Source organism: Syngnathus typhle, linkage group LG16 (genome assembly GCF_033458585.1).
Source record: "Syngnathus typhle isolate RoL2023-S1 ecotype Sweden linkage group LG16, RoL_Styp_1.0, whole genome shotgun sequence".
In the NCBI taxonomy this organism is placed as follows: Eukaryota; Metazoa; Chordata; class Actinopteri; order Syngnathiformes; family Syngnathidae; genus Syngnathus; species Syngnathus typhle.
In genome coordinates this window covers 7,420,831-7,434,128 of record NC_083753.1, presented here as the reverse complement: position 1 = coordinate 7,434,128, position 13,298 = coordinate 7,420,831, and the positions used below count along the sequence as shown (strand labels likewise).

At 47.2% G+C, this 13,298-nt stretch overlaps 1 protein-coding gene across 4 annotated transcripts; it reads right to left on the bottom strand.

Annotated features, from left to right (window-relative positions):
* Positions 1–33: 33 nt before the first annotated feature.
* Positions 34–12,804, bottom strand: map4k5 (mitogen-activated protein kinase kinase kinase kinase 5). Of its 4 annotated transcripts, none has more exons than XM_061300393.1 (35): positions 12,380–12,804; positions 11,440–11,654; positions 10,546–10,603; positions 9,231–9,321; positions 9,052–9,116; positions 8,915–8,970; positions 8,760–8,807; positions 8,569–8,611; positions 8,324–8,396; positions 8,110–8,241; positions 7,960–8,022; positions 7,790–7,871; positions 7,596–7,712; positions 7,293–7,371; positions 6,999–7,052; positions 6,397–6,455; positions 6,245–6,312; positions 5,899–5,937; positions 5,706–5,750; positions 5,413–5,455; positions 5,100–5,310; positions 4,706–4,791; positions 4,554–4,595; positions 4,386–4,470; positions 4,225–4,304; positions 4,006–4,066; positions 3,343–3,457; positions 2,953–3,044; positions 2,779–2,882; positions 2,513–2,690; positions 2,340–2,408; positions 2,171–2,263; positions 2,019–2,089; positions 907–962; positions 34–810 (listed from the first exon to the last, which is right to left on the bottom strand). In XM_061300393.1, exons 2-35 carry the CDS (start codon positions 11,545–11,547, stop codon positions 723–725), a joined length of 2,754 nt encoding a protein of 917 aa, XP_061156377.1. In that variant the 5' UTR covers positions 11,548–11,654; positions 12,380–12,804; the 3' UTR covers positions 34–722. The 4 variants fall into 4 exon arrangements, with proteins under 4 accessions (XP_061156377.1, XP_061156378.1, XP_061156380.1 ...); XM_061300394.1 differs by having other exon boundaries at positions 2,953–3,011; positions 12,380–12,803; XM_061300396.1 differs by lacking the exon at positions 6,999–7,052 and having other exon boundaries at positions 2,953–3,011; positions 12,380–12,803.
* Positions 12,805–13,298: the final 494 nt, after the last annotated feature.

Sequence of the window (13,298 nt, the reverse complement as noted above, 5' to 3'; positions counted from 1 at the left end):
TGTAGTAAAGTAACGGTAAAATACAGTACAGGCTTTTCTGTCCAGGCTCTCCTTTTTTTTTATTAAAACAACAAAACAAATACAGCAATATTTTGCAAAGGGAATGCAAAGATGTTGAAACTAGCGCGTTGTCCCTCATGTTGTCGTTTTAAATTACATTTAAAAAAAAAAAAAAGAAAAAAAAAAAGGAAAATGTACAAAAGTGCTTACACCGTGCAAATACAAAGTTAAAGGTCTATAAAAGTTTAAAAGCTAGGGAGGGGGGCACATTTGTACATTTCTATTTAAAAGTATGGATGCGACTATATTACATCGCAAAAAAAAAAAAAAAACCCAAAAGCTGCTCAGAAGGATGCTGGTTATTAGTTGGACATACCCGAGGTTAATGTTAATAATAAAAATAAATATTGTTTAAATAACACTCGTGTGGCTCCCGCTCAAGTGGGATGGCAGAAGCTCAAAGCCTCGGGGCGCTAAAAGTCTCCCAAAAAGATACTCACCAGCTTTTAATGGCACTTATGGTACCTCCAAATAAGTGGATGTAAAATGTACAAGATTAAAAAAAAAAAAAAGTTCTTATTTGTGACCTTTTGGTGTGATGGACGTTCCTCTCGGGCTCCTTGAGAGTCGGACGCGCTGAGCAGCCGGTCAGCTCAACGTAAACATGCGGCGACACAAAGGTTCTCCTTGTGTAACGTAAATAAAAAAATCCACCTGGTGGATCAGTAACTGTTCTCGTGACCAGCCAGGATGTAGAGGTTGCTCAACGCCGTTGGGTTGTCCGTCGGCCGGCTCTCCAGGACCACCACCCTGGAGAGAAGGGGGGTGAAAAAAATTGCTCAAAAACACAAGTGTGGAAACGAGTAGAACACTAATGGGGTACCAAAGAGATAGATCGGTACCAACCTGTCGGATCCGAGGAGGCGGAAAACTCTGCTTGGGTCGCAGATCTCCTGAGTTACCTGTGAATCGACACACAAGAGAGTTGAGTTGAAAAGGACCTTTGAGGTCAATGCAAATTCCAATTACGCGTGATAAAATTTCAATAAATGATGAATTAAAAATATATGGGGAATAAAACAACTTCTTTTTCGGACCCATGACAGTCCCAAAGAATCGCAGTCTGCGTGTTTGTGTTGTTTTGTTGCATGAATTTATTTTCGTGTCACGCTTGATAAGTAAATATTGACTGAAAGTCAACGACTAGTTGGTCTGCAACTTGAACTGACATAGCGATTGACAAAGCCGACACTATTTTGGTACAGGAATAAAATCTAGATGTGAACAAAACACAAGGCTGCCTTTGAGTTGGTCGTCTCCACGGAAAATTCCGTCTGCGTGTCAGCATCACGAAGCCTGACACTGCGTGTAGAAAAAAAAAAAAAACACGTGTTGACATTTCAGCCGGCCGGTCGACGCGAGCCGGAACGGGCGACACCTGCGCGGTGTTAAGCGCTCGACTCGGACGAGATGTGATCTGGGTTTCGGGTGTTGACGGAGGCGGCCGGCGAACAAATGTCCATCGAAGAACCGCTCGCCCGTGAAGGAATCATACCCACACAAGAGCTGAATTATTCAAAGCCGCTCACTGTCGTGTTTATGACGGGGCATCAATTTTGCATGCCTACTGACATTTAAAATAAAAAAAAAAGAAATGGATTGCGGCCAAGTCACTGGCGGTATCGTCTTCCATCAAAACAAAATGCTTCACCTCACCGCGATCTCTTGAACTTTTATTGTGTGAGCGAGAGCGACTAGTGATCAGGTTCACGCCGACGACAAGTTCATTACCCGCCGTGCACGCAAAGTCACTCGCCGCGCTGGGGATCACCTGCGTGTCAACGTGTGATACGCTAAAACACACAACTACACACTTTGCTGCATAAAGCACAAGTCAGGGACACCTGCCGCTCCGAGAAAATACAACAAACATCTTGATGGTCAACTCATACTGGGGCTGTAAATCATTTTGGCATCGATTCAACTCTTCCATGGAATAATCCAACCTCATTCAGTACCTCGTTGGATTTGAAGCTCTTGCCCTGCATGCCGTGCTTCCAGAAGGCCAGAACGCTGTCCTGCAGGCACACTGCAAAAGACATTTTCCCTCTATTGTCACCATCATCATTTGTTATCTTTGAAAAGACATCCTGTCCAATGACAATCCTACCAACTGATCCGATGCCAAAGTCAAAACTGAGCTCGGACGCCAGCTTCTTGTTGGACTTGAGTTTGCCTTGAAGGTTGACAATCTTCAAGTTTTCTGTGTGGAAAGCACGTCGATCAGATTGATACGATTTGAGACTTCTTCCGGAACGCTGGCAACAGGATCCACTTACGGTCCAAACACACCAACACTGTGTCTCTTTCCAGCTGGGTGACGTGGATGGCATCCACCTGCTGATTACCTGCAGGTAGAATTGACATCATCACAAAGTCAATATTTAAAAACGTCAAAGGAAAAAAAACAGCCCTCAGAGTAGAATTGGAGAAGAGTCAACAAAGGACTTACTGGTCCCCATCTCGGTAAACCAGGAAGAGCAGGAGTTGAGGTTGATGGTCTCGAAGCGCACCACCTGGCCGGGCTCGGCGCCTTGGTTGATGGCCACACACAGCAGCGGGTACTCCTGCTCGGGCACCACCAGCATCTCAAACACTTTCAGCGGACTGGGAAGCGGGAAGTCAAAGTGCTGTCGGGGTCGAGGGGGGGTCATACGGCGCGGGCGTTAGAGGCGATGGGTCATTGCGGTGGCTGATTTCACATGACGTGGGACTCACCTTGATGAGCATAAACCTCTGCATGGGCTCATACCACTGCAGGAGGACAATGCCAGACTGCAGCGCTCCGCAAAGGTATTTGTGCCCTGTGTACGGGTTGCGCACTGTCGAGGGGGAAAATAACGATGAGACGATTTTCAGGTCAAGACGGGGAAATAAAAGTGTGCAACTCACCGATGCAGCACTTGTGACAACCCTTTGTGTCGGGGATCTTGGTTGTCAGGGCGAACCTCCTGAGGGGACAAAATAGCTCTCGGTCAGCCCTGCTGAAAACAGACGGTGACGTCGTGAACTGGGCCGAGCGGGACAAAGGTTTCATTTTGGTGCCAGCCAACCGACTGCCAATGAGCACACAAAAGGCGCTGACTACTTTGTGGCTGCCAAGTCGCAGCAGAACGCCGCTGGCCCGTCGGAAGTAACAGAAAGGCAATTCATCGAGACTTTTAAAAGGGAACATAAGATTGAATATTGATTGGGGCTACGGAATTTGAGACTGCGTTTCCTTGGCAGAGTTTCAAATGATGAGTCAGATCACAACGCAAAAAGTGACTGCGCGGCAATCACCTTGGCAGAATCTTGTCCGGGAAGCGGTGCGTCTGGAGCTGGGCGGCCAAGCCGGGTTTCTTCAGCTGCTCAAAGAGCCCAATGAGGTTGTGGGAGTAGAGCTGGAAGTTCTTCCCTGCGAGAGAAGCCACCGGCAGTTACAGAAACAAACATTTTCAAAACAGCAGTGCTTGGACGTCTGAGCCAGGTTAGGCGTGAACGGCGCTAAAAGTGTGACGATGTTGTGAAGCGCGTTACCTTCTGGTGAAGCCGGTTAGTAGAGTGTCAAGTGAAGCCAGGTGGGAGCAGGGCGGACAGAAATGAGAAGAGAGCAGAGGTCAAGCAGGTCTAATAGCAAACCACATCGAACCGTGACAAGTCATTCAGCCATTTTGGTTTCACACTATAAGCAGGATGTCGAATCGAAGCTATGATCAAAAGATTTGAAGACTTGCTCCTCCATAGTCTTCAAATTTGGCAGCCATGGGACAAAGCTTGTTTATTCTAAACCTACAAGGTTCTATAAATTTCCCAACCGGGTGAGCGACAGCAGCTCTCGAGAGGCACGCCGATGGCACAAAAGGAAAATGACTTTTCAGCAAGGGGCGGCGTCGGCAGATAACGCGGGACAAAAGCAGCGGCGGGCGATGACGCTGATGGGTAACGAGGGCCGTCGCCACTTACCCGATAAAGACATCAGGTTGTTGTTGATAACGTACAGCCACGTGCACTTCCTGGGGAACAGCTGCAAGGAGACAAAGACCTTGTATGACCAGCACGGCATTGCGACGGTGGAAAAACCGATCCAGCTTGCGTTTGGACACTAAGTGCATATGATTCTGTGACACAATCGCATTTTTTTTTTTTTTTTTTTTTTTTACTCTTGACTCCGGCTAGCTTTACCTGCTCCATCGTAGCCTCGTGCAGCTCGTTCAGATTGAGCGTGTAGATGCCATCCTCTGTCCCAAAGATCAGGTATTGATCTTGATAAATAATAAAGGGTGCATTAGGATGGCGGGAAAATTCCGAAGTGGGCGGGCGTGGTCATGTGAAATTGCCGTCACCTTTGGTGTCCGGATGGATCCAGGAGGTGGCGCAGTTGATCTTCAGGGGACACCCATCGAACACTTTGGAGAAGCAAGCGCCCATCTGCCACCCCACAAATAAAAATGTTTTTTTGAAAAATCATACTGCAAGCACACAGAGTTCACGAGTGCAGACTGCTCACTCACCAGCACTTTGGGTGTTGGCGGCAAGCCGTTGATAGCCGGTTTCTAGCAGAGGAGACAAATGGTGACAATCGTTTATCTTCAAAACCTACAATGCCACAATGCTACTCCGTCGTCAATGTTTTGGACGTAGTCGGGTGTGTTCAAATACTTACGGGATAATCCTTCTGCAGCTTCCGATGCGCCCGGTGGGGGGCCGGCTTGGGGCTGTCGCCATTCAAGCTTCCGTCCGAGTCGTCGTCTTAGGGACGGAGGCAAATGTGTTATTGCGCATAGTGCGACAAGCGAATGCAGAGAAACTTGACAGTTGGAGCTCTCCCTCACCTTTGCATTCACACTTACTGACAGCTTTGTAAAGAAGAAACAACGAAGCACTCTGAACATCAAATTGCAAGGTCTTTCTCGAGATTCAAAATGGAGGCAAATCACAAATTCTAAAATGTATTTTCCCGTGTTTTGGGAATCCTTACAGATTTTACTTTAATGACTTGAACTACCAATTTATTTTCAGATTTTAATAAAGATGCCGTTGTTCTAGCAGGTCCTTACCCTGGTCCGAGGCGTGCGACAGGAGCCCGGGGCTGCTGACGCTGACGGAAAGGTAGTCCGGCGACGAGCTCCCGGCCTTGTTGCCGTGCTCCGGCGTGCTCAGGCGTCGCAACGCCTGGGCCGGACCGTTTTCGCCGTTGGGAAAGCGCCGCACTGTCAGCGACTGCTCGTCGTTGAGGGCGGCGTCCTCGCAGGGGATGCGCAAGCGGGGCTGCGGCAATGAGACAACGGCAAGTCCATGCTCACGTTTATTTGGGCAGCCCTACAACTACCGCATTATTTCTTCAAAATAACTATTCAGACGTTCTCTCACCTTCGGGGGCCGAGGAGGAGGATACCCTGGCTTGAGAGTGGATCTGAAATAAATAAAAACATCAAAAGGATGAATGGATGAAGACATGAGAACCGGAATCAGCAATGTCGTCTGGACCTAGCGGTGTTGGGTAACTTTTGTCCAATGTGTTTGCAGTATTTATCGAATGTAGCAGCGACGTGACATGAAATGACAAGACCAAACATGTTTTTTTGGTTTTTCCCGTGCTTGGCTTTCATTAAGTGAGTGCAGCGCATGCGTGTGATTGTGATTAAACACGAGCATTTCCTCACAGTTCCACATCATTGAAGGCGTCATGGAGGTGAGCGACGTGTCCCCTGCAGCGAGTAAAAAAATGAAGCAGAGAGAAAGGTCACACTTTGTGGCATTCGGGGACGATGGATAACTAAGAAAGGTCGATTTGCGCGAATGGATGCACGACGACACGACAGGAGAAGGCAAGCAACAGCGGTGTTAAGGCGTTACCGTTGGAACAACTCGTCCTCAACGCTTTTGAGGAGACTCCTTCGGTGAGGGGGGGGTGTGCAGGGCAGGTGAGAGACAAGACAGGCCAAAAGCAAAAAAAAAAAAAGAGGGTGGGGAGAGAGATAGAGAGAAACAAGCAAAGCAAAAGGGAGACGTGAGAAGGAGCTCGCTCGCATGACATAAAAAACATACGGCAAGCGCACGGGGTTGGGGAGGTCATGCTCATTAAGAATCAATCAGTCAGCCGGTCATGACTTTCAACACTTCATCGTGGACGTGCAAGAGGAAGATAAAGCCCAATTAAAGAAAAAAACAATAGAGGTGTCAACAAGAGCAGCTGCCTTACCTGGCTGTTATTCCCCCCTCAGCAAAGGGGCTCCAGGGGGACTGGAAGTCATTATCTTTACTCACATCCTGCGGGAAGACAGCAGCACATATTGCAGCCGCTTGACAGACTTACGCGCCGGCCGGCACCGCCGCCTGCCGTTCGATCCTCACCATTTCCGAATGCGCTTCCGTTTCTTTGCGCAGCGGCGCCTCGAATTGCAACTTGTCGACTGCCAACGACAAAGGAGACACTTGTTTAAATGGTGGCTCGCGGGCCTTTTGAGCGTTAACTGATGCCCACCATGTCTGCTTTTATGGTTTTTGGGCGAGCGTGGGCGACTGGACGTCTGCGAGAAATAGGCTTTGGGTTTATCTCGAAAACATGACCAGAACAGATCAACTATAAGCTTGAAAATTAAAACCATGCCCAAACATTAACCAGACCTCGGGAATTATAGATTGTCATATCTCAGTATCAAGATCCAAAGTCAAAGTCGCATAGGTAGTGTGTGTGTGTGTGTGTTTGCTTCCCAAACTATGCGTCAACTCTGTGGTGTCAAAAACATACAAAAAGTGCTGAGTCGGTCGGGTAGGAGTCAAACATTAGGATCCTATTAGTCATTGGTAAAACAATGCTATTTCTGTCAGCGAGCCATGAACATTTTTTTAGGTGTGGGGAGGTTACGTGTTACGACAAGACCACACAAGAGGGTGAGCGCGGGAGTTACAAAACACAAACGACACGCGCGACGTCTGGCTACGTGGCCACTGACCTGCTTGGCTCCCTTGAGGGGATTGCCGCCCTCCTCGCTCTGTCCCATTGTTTGCTTCAAGGTGAGAAAGACATATTGAGGAGTGCTAAATCATGTGGAACGGCCCACGGGATCAGAGACACACACGTGCGTCTAGGGTCGATTGTTCTATTTCTACACACGCATGCAGTGGCCTGGAACCATGCCAGTGCAGAATGAGTGGGACATCGAGTGACCCGAACGGCTGGGCTGCTAACACCCCTATACCTCTGGCTGAATTGGTGATGTTTTTTTTTTGTTTTTTTTTGTACTTACAGGCCATCTCAGAGCGCGTCCTCTCTGCCCGAGCTTTCTTGTTGGTGGAGCGGATGGTGTGCCGGACCACCGAGAGGGGCTGCGGAACAGATCCGGGCACTGTTTATCACATTCTTTTCCCATTTCAGCTGAATTACATAATGTGCCGTGTAGTACACCAGTTGGCCTATACTCATTCATATGCCCTCCCCCCCACACTTTTTTTTTTTCACTTCAACATGTTGATTCATACCACTTCCTTCTTCGCTGGAAAGTCTGGTTCACGAGAAAACGTTTAATAGGTGGGAGGGCAACACAACTTACCTCGAGGTCATCGTCGTCCGCCTCGTTGTAATGCTGGTGGTTGTCGGGGTTGTTCATCTTGTCCAGGAGGTCGACGGCGAGCCGCCTCGTCAAGGCCGTCTGTGAGACGTACACGTGCTGCGCCGAACCAAGAAGTTACGGGAAGACGCTCGAGCGTGTACGTCGTCGCTATAAAAAGGGGAGCTTTTGATTACCGAAAGGAGCTTGTCTGCAGTGGGCCTCTTCTTGGGGTTCTTGGTCAGGGACACTTTGACAAAGTTGTGGAAGGCGGCGGACCTGCGGCGACAAAAGTCACAATGTCGTGCTCAAAGGAAGGCTTCTACAGCATATTGCAGGGGGGGGGGGGGGGGAGGTTGTCACTCACCATTTGTTTTTGTCTTTTAGCTTGGGTGGTTGGAAGCTGCTCTTTGACATCAGAAACAAGGCCCTAAACAAACGGCATTCACAAAAATGACTTGGGCAGCTACTCTTTTATGCTAAAGATTATTACTACAGATGAATTTTCACCGCTTACCTCATTGGGTGCAGGTCAAACATGGGCGGCTGCAACTCCGCCAGCTCGATGGACGTGATGCCCACCGCCCAGATGTCGCACAGCTGGTTGTAGCCGCCATTCTTCTCCACCGCCGCCACCTCCGGAGCCATCCTGCACAACGTCAAGCGGGGAATGGGATGGTTGGAGCCTCTCGAGCTCCTTTTCCAAAATGCCTCATGGCAACCGTACTCACCAGTAAGGCGTCCCAATGAAGGACTTTCTCTTGGCGATGGTGGCGGTTATTTTTGCTGCCACGCCAAAATCAGCTGGACACGTGCGCAAAGAATACATCCATAAAATGCACACAACACAAACCCACACACAAAATTGCACAAACGCACAAAATAAAAATACCAAAGACAACGCACACATTCATACGTGGGAGTTTTGAGGGTTGCGAAACGAGCTGAGGAATGAGGACACGCGAGAGCCGCTTACCTAACTTGACGTCACCGTCGTTTGTCAGAAGTATGTTGGCGCCCTGCAAAGACAGCACAAAAAAAACACGAGGGGTTATTCCCTGTGCGTGAAACCCCACTTCATGCCACATGCTTAGAAACATCCGCAACGCTTCTGAATCCTGATGACACTCGCGTCGATGGCAATTCAAAGTACAAATATTGATGTACCTTAATGTCACGGTGCATCTTGCCTTTGGTGTGGAGGTATCCCAAACCCTGTGAGGAAAAAAAAGGAGACCATCAGTCTTTGTTGAAAAGTAGCGCTTGAATAAAAAAAAATCTAAGATTAAAAAAATAATAATAATAAAAAAAGAGCTTATTACCTGTAAAGTCTCCCGGCAGACGTACGCAATCTGCACCTCTGAAAGAGGACCGGTAACTGTAACACGCGGGAGACAATCGTGTGAGTGCAATGCAAGAAACACTGCTAGAAAAAAAAAAAAAAAATTAAATTCCACACCATGATAAATGTCCTGCAGGGATCCGCCACCGCAGTACTCCATGCATATCCACAGCTTCTCTCGACTGAGCAGAGCACAGCGAAAACAACAACAGTCAGCGTGTGACTTTCCGCCGCCGGGCCCGTTTCAAAAGCGCGACATGTTAAATGAAGAGCGACGGCTGACGGCGCTCTCTCACCAGAGGTAGCTCCCAAAGTAGGCCACAATGTTGTGGTGCATGCATTCCTTCACCATGAAGATTTCCTGCTGGATGATGGAAAAGTCGTCCCCTGGAACACACCAGCACGGAAAACGCGTTAACGTCGCAAGGAGAAATCCGAATCTCTGATTTAAGCCAATTCTTGACCATGTGAGTTCAGTGGCTCAGGTGAGAGATTCAAACGAGGGTTTGGATTTCTTTTTACTACACACAAGAGCTCCATCAAACTGAACACCTTGTACTTTTAACTTTCACATGTTTAACTCTCAAACCTCCAGCCAGAGATTTTTTTTTTTTAATGTCAGCCAGATGCTTCTACTGCTATTGATTTTTGAGATTCCAAAGTCCACGTTAGATTTGAAACAGAGTTAGAAGTTGAGGTGACTGGCACTGTGTGCACTGATTAAATCAATATTCAACATCTCTCCAGATAGACATGAGGTCTGCTGTCAAAGTTACATTTTAGTCTTGAAAATGGGAGAAAAAAAATAAAAAAAATCAAGGTTTGAAAACCTGCTGAGGGTTTGCAAAACTGGCACTGTTTTCACAAACTGTGAATTTGTAAAAGGTCGCTTTAAAAGTCTCTGCACGTTCCTTGGCTTTGTGCGTGTGTTGACAGTAACGTACGAGTCAGCAGCACAGCGGCCACAAATATTTGGGAAAAGGCTCATTTCAGGGACTTGACTCAGAGCTTCTAAAAAAAAAAAAAACTACAGGCATAGTGGTGACTTTTACAGACACTTCCTCCCCGGGTTAACTGCTTCTGGAAGAAACATGCTGTTATGGGAGTTGACGACTGTTGGATGAATTCTCTCACACTTTCAAATGCATCTGTCAAAGATATCATCTGCCGATTCAGGAGCTGTCAAAAAATGCAGCCATCCAGAATTTCTGCCAAGTTGGAATCATTGAATGTAGAGTCAACAAGTGAGCGCAGACCTTCAGGTGGGCCAGGCCGCGCCTTTGTTTCTCCAAGTCGGTGCCAGCATCACGTATGCCGGTCCGACCGGTTTTGACATCGCAAAGACATTTGCGCTGCAAAGTGGCCCCCGAAAAGAGTTTCGAGTGACGGTTCCAAATTGAGATTTATAGTCAGGACACTCGTAGTGGATGGAATAAACGCCATATGGGCCACCTGACCACCGCGGTGAATTAATGAAAGAGAAAACCCAAACTCTTAATCTCCTCCCCACAGCCATCCGAGCTCAGCGCTTGGATCGGCATAATCTCACTAATCCGCACGGCGTTGATTTGGTCACTGTCGATGGGGATGGGACAGCGAGCGTGTTCCTACCTGCTTCCAGCTTGATGATCTTGACGGCGGTCAGCTCTCCCGTTTGGATGTTGCGCGCCTGAAACACAGCGGCACAATACTCGCTTTAACATCCGATTATTTTTCTCCAGGTCCTTCTCCCATTTATTTTGGAACAAACGAGCAATAAATGAATCTGTGTCGCAACAGACCACATCAGATTTATTACACCTAAATGTTTTGCTCTCATCGGATGGTTTCGCTTAAAATAAAGTCCATCCGAGAGCTCGTTTCCCAGCTATTGCGGTGAACGCCGACGATTTGGCGTGTCAGGCAATCGGGATTGAGGTCAAGACGGGCCGCCGCCTCTAATCCAGCACGGGTCGAGTCTGAACGTTAATGGTGCGACGGGAATAAAAGCGGCAACGTGCGAACTGTTGACCTTGATTTAAAAAAAAATAAAACAATAAATCTCAGGTGTTTCCGCCAGTCGACACACTGATGAAATTTGGCCCTGCATACCAGAATTCCAGGCGCAGCATTCCACTGCCGGCCTTGTGGGGGAAGTGGAATAGTGGGTAGCGGGGTTCTGTGAAGGGGGGGGTTCCAGCCGCAGAGGCTTTGCATAGAAAGAAGTAAGGGCGGGGGAGCTGAACGATGCTTTATCTGCAGCAGATGGATAAACAAGGACCTTCTCCAGACAACACAGTACATCTCACTTCATTTGGAAGCAGCAGAATGTGAGGAATTCTTTTTGGAGCCTTTTAAGGATCTCAGCAGGGGAAAAAAATTAATCGGGGAGACTGGTGTGCCGCAACTTTCCCCAGCGCATTAACGCGGAGTCGCAAATCAGTTCTACTTCAAAAAGTGATGTGACAAAGTAGTTACTTGGAGCTTGATTGACACGTGGGAAATAGCCGCATCAGTGGCACATACCTTGTAGACGTCCCCATAGGTGCCACTTCCCACCCGCTGGATGAGCTCAAAGTCATGTTGAGGGTTTCGCCGCTGGATCTCGCCGCTGGGCCGAGGAAATATGTCCATGGTGGGTCTGACCTTGGAGGAATCCGGTGCGGGCTATCGGCTGGAGCCGCTGAACTAGTCGATGAGTCCTCGGTTTATTCAGTTGGGCCTTGTGGCTTCTCCATGGCCTGGAAATGAGGACAAATATTTATTTGTAACTTTTTATTGTACATTTTTCTTTACTATTTTTATTTCTTTAACGAACCATCACAGTATATTTGTGGAGGACGTATGAGGGGAACGAAAGGAAGAGTACAGGAAGGTAGAAAGGAAAGGAAGTGAGTCAAGGTGAGGATAAATGACAGGTAGGATGGTAGGATGCATAAAAGGAAGTAAAAAAGATGACAAGAAATTACAATGGATATAATTACAGAAAGGAGGAAAAGCAGCATGACTTCAAAGTAAGGCCTAATAATGAGGATGAATGGAAGTTTATTCAGTTTTTACAACGTGAAACAGTTCCCTGTGGTATCATAAATGACCATTTAATTTTATTTATATATCGAAACAACTGCAGCACTTTCAGGAATGCTTAACCAGCAATGCAAAGCAGCTTCATACGGGTGCAGTGTAATTGTCGGGAAAGTGTTACAAACCGCAAAAGAGTGAAAATGTTTCACAAAAACAAGTTTTTACATGTTTCTGGGTAGTTGTAAATACATAAATAAGTGAACCAAAACGCATTTTACAGACGTTGAAACGCGCCTTCAACTATTAGTTAGAAAGCAACAACGCCAGGAAATAGCCGGGCCCAGATCCTCCATTTCTTTGAACGATGAAGCTGGAGGGAGGTTAGCATCCCTGGCTAATGCTAACGGCTAGTTTCTCCAAACTTGAGCTGCCTGGTGCTTACCGTTCGTGTGGACGACTCGGCCGTACTTTTTATATTCAAATGTCCATTTGACACTTTTAGCGTCGAAAAATACGATGATAAGGGAGGGAGCCTTTGAACCGGACGTCCTCTTTTTACTACTGAGGCGTTCAAAAGTTGAGACGGCTCTCCGTGGCTCTTCTACGGGCAAGAGACGACCTCGTTCAACAGCAGTCGTCGCCACCAACTTCTTTCGGACATGTCATCTTCTTTACTCGGTTGACAGCTTCGGAGAGAAGAGTCCCGTTCCCAAAAATTTCGTCGGACGTCAAAACGTGGAAAATACAAACGATCCCATGTGTTAGTTTAATACGCCAACGCGTTTAAACAAAACAACAGTCGGTTGCTGTTAATCTCCGTAAATTTCAGGATCCTGATGAGGCGTTCATGAACACCTCGTCAAAAATAAACTCGTCGTGATCTCACGCTTGTTTACATTACAAAACGCTATGTTGTTGTATAGGAATACGGTGGGAAAATTTCAGGGAATGTGTCATCGGGACGTTTGTATGACGCCTCATATTGAGACTAGAATACTGGAACGTATGAAATTAAGTTATATTTTGTGCTAGTGATCGACGATATTTGTATTCCAGATTAACGATGGTCCTCAAAAGCACCGCGCGTATACCGTTTCATCGTGTTTTAGCACCCTCTATCGGTCGAGAATGAGCTGTTCATGACCTGGTGATGCGTTCAGGAACACTGTAAAATGTCGACAAATTAAAATATTAATACATTTACAAAATCACCACAACCCCAACAATTTGTCATCGTGATGCAGCTTCATATGTATAATATATCAGTCGTTTAATACAACTACACTTTCACCTGTTTCTGTTTTCCTCGACTATATGGTGATTTCCCAAAAACTAAAAAGAATGCATTTCAATGGGCGTCA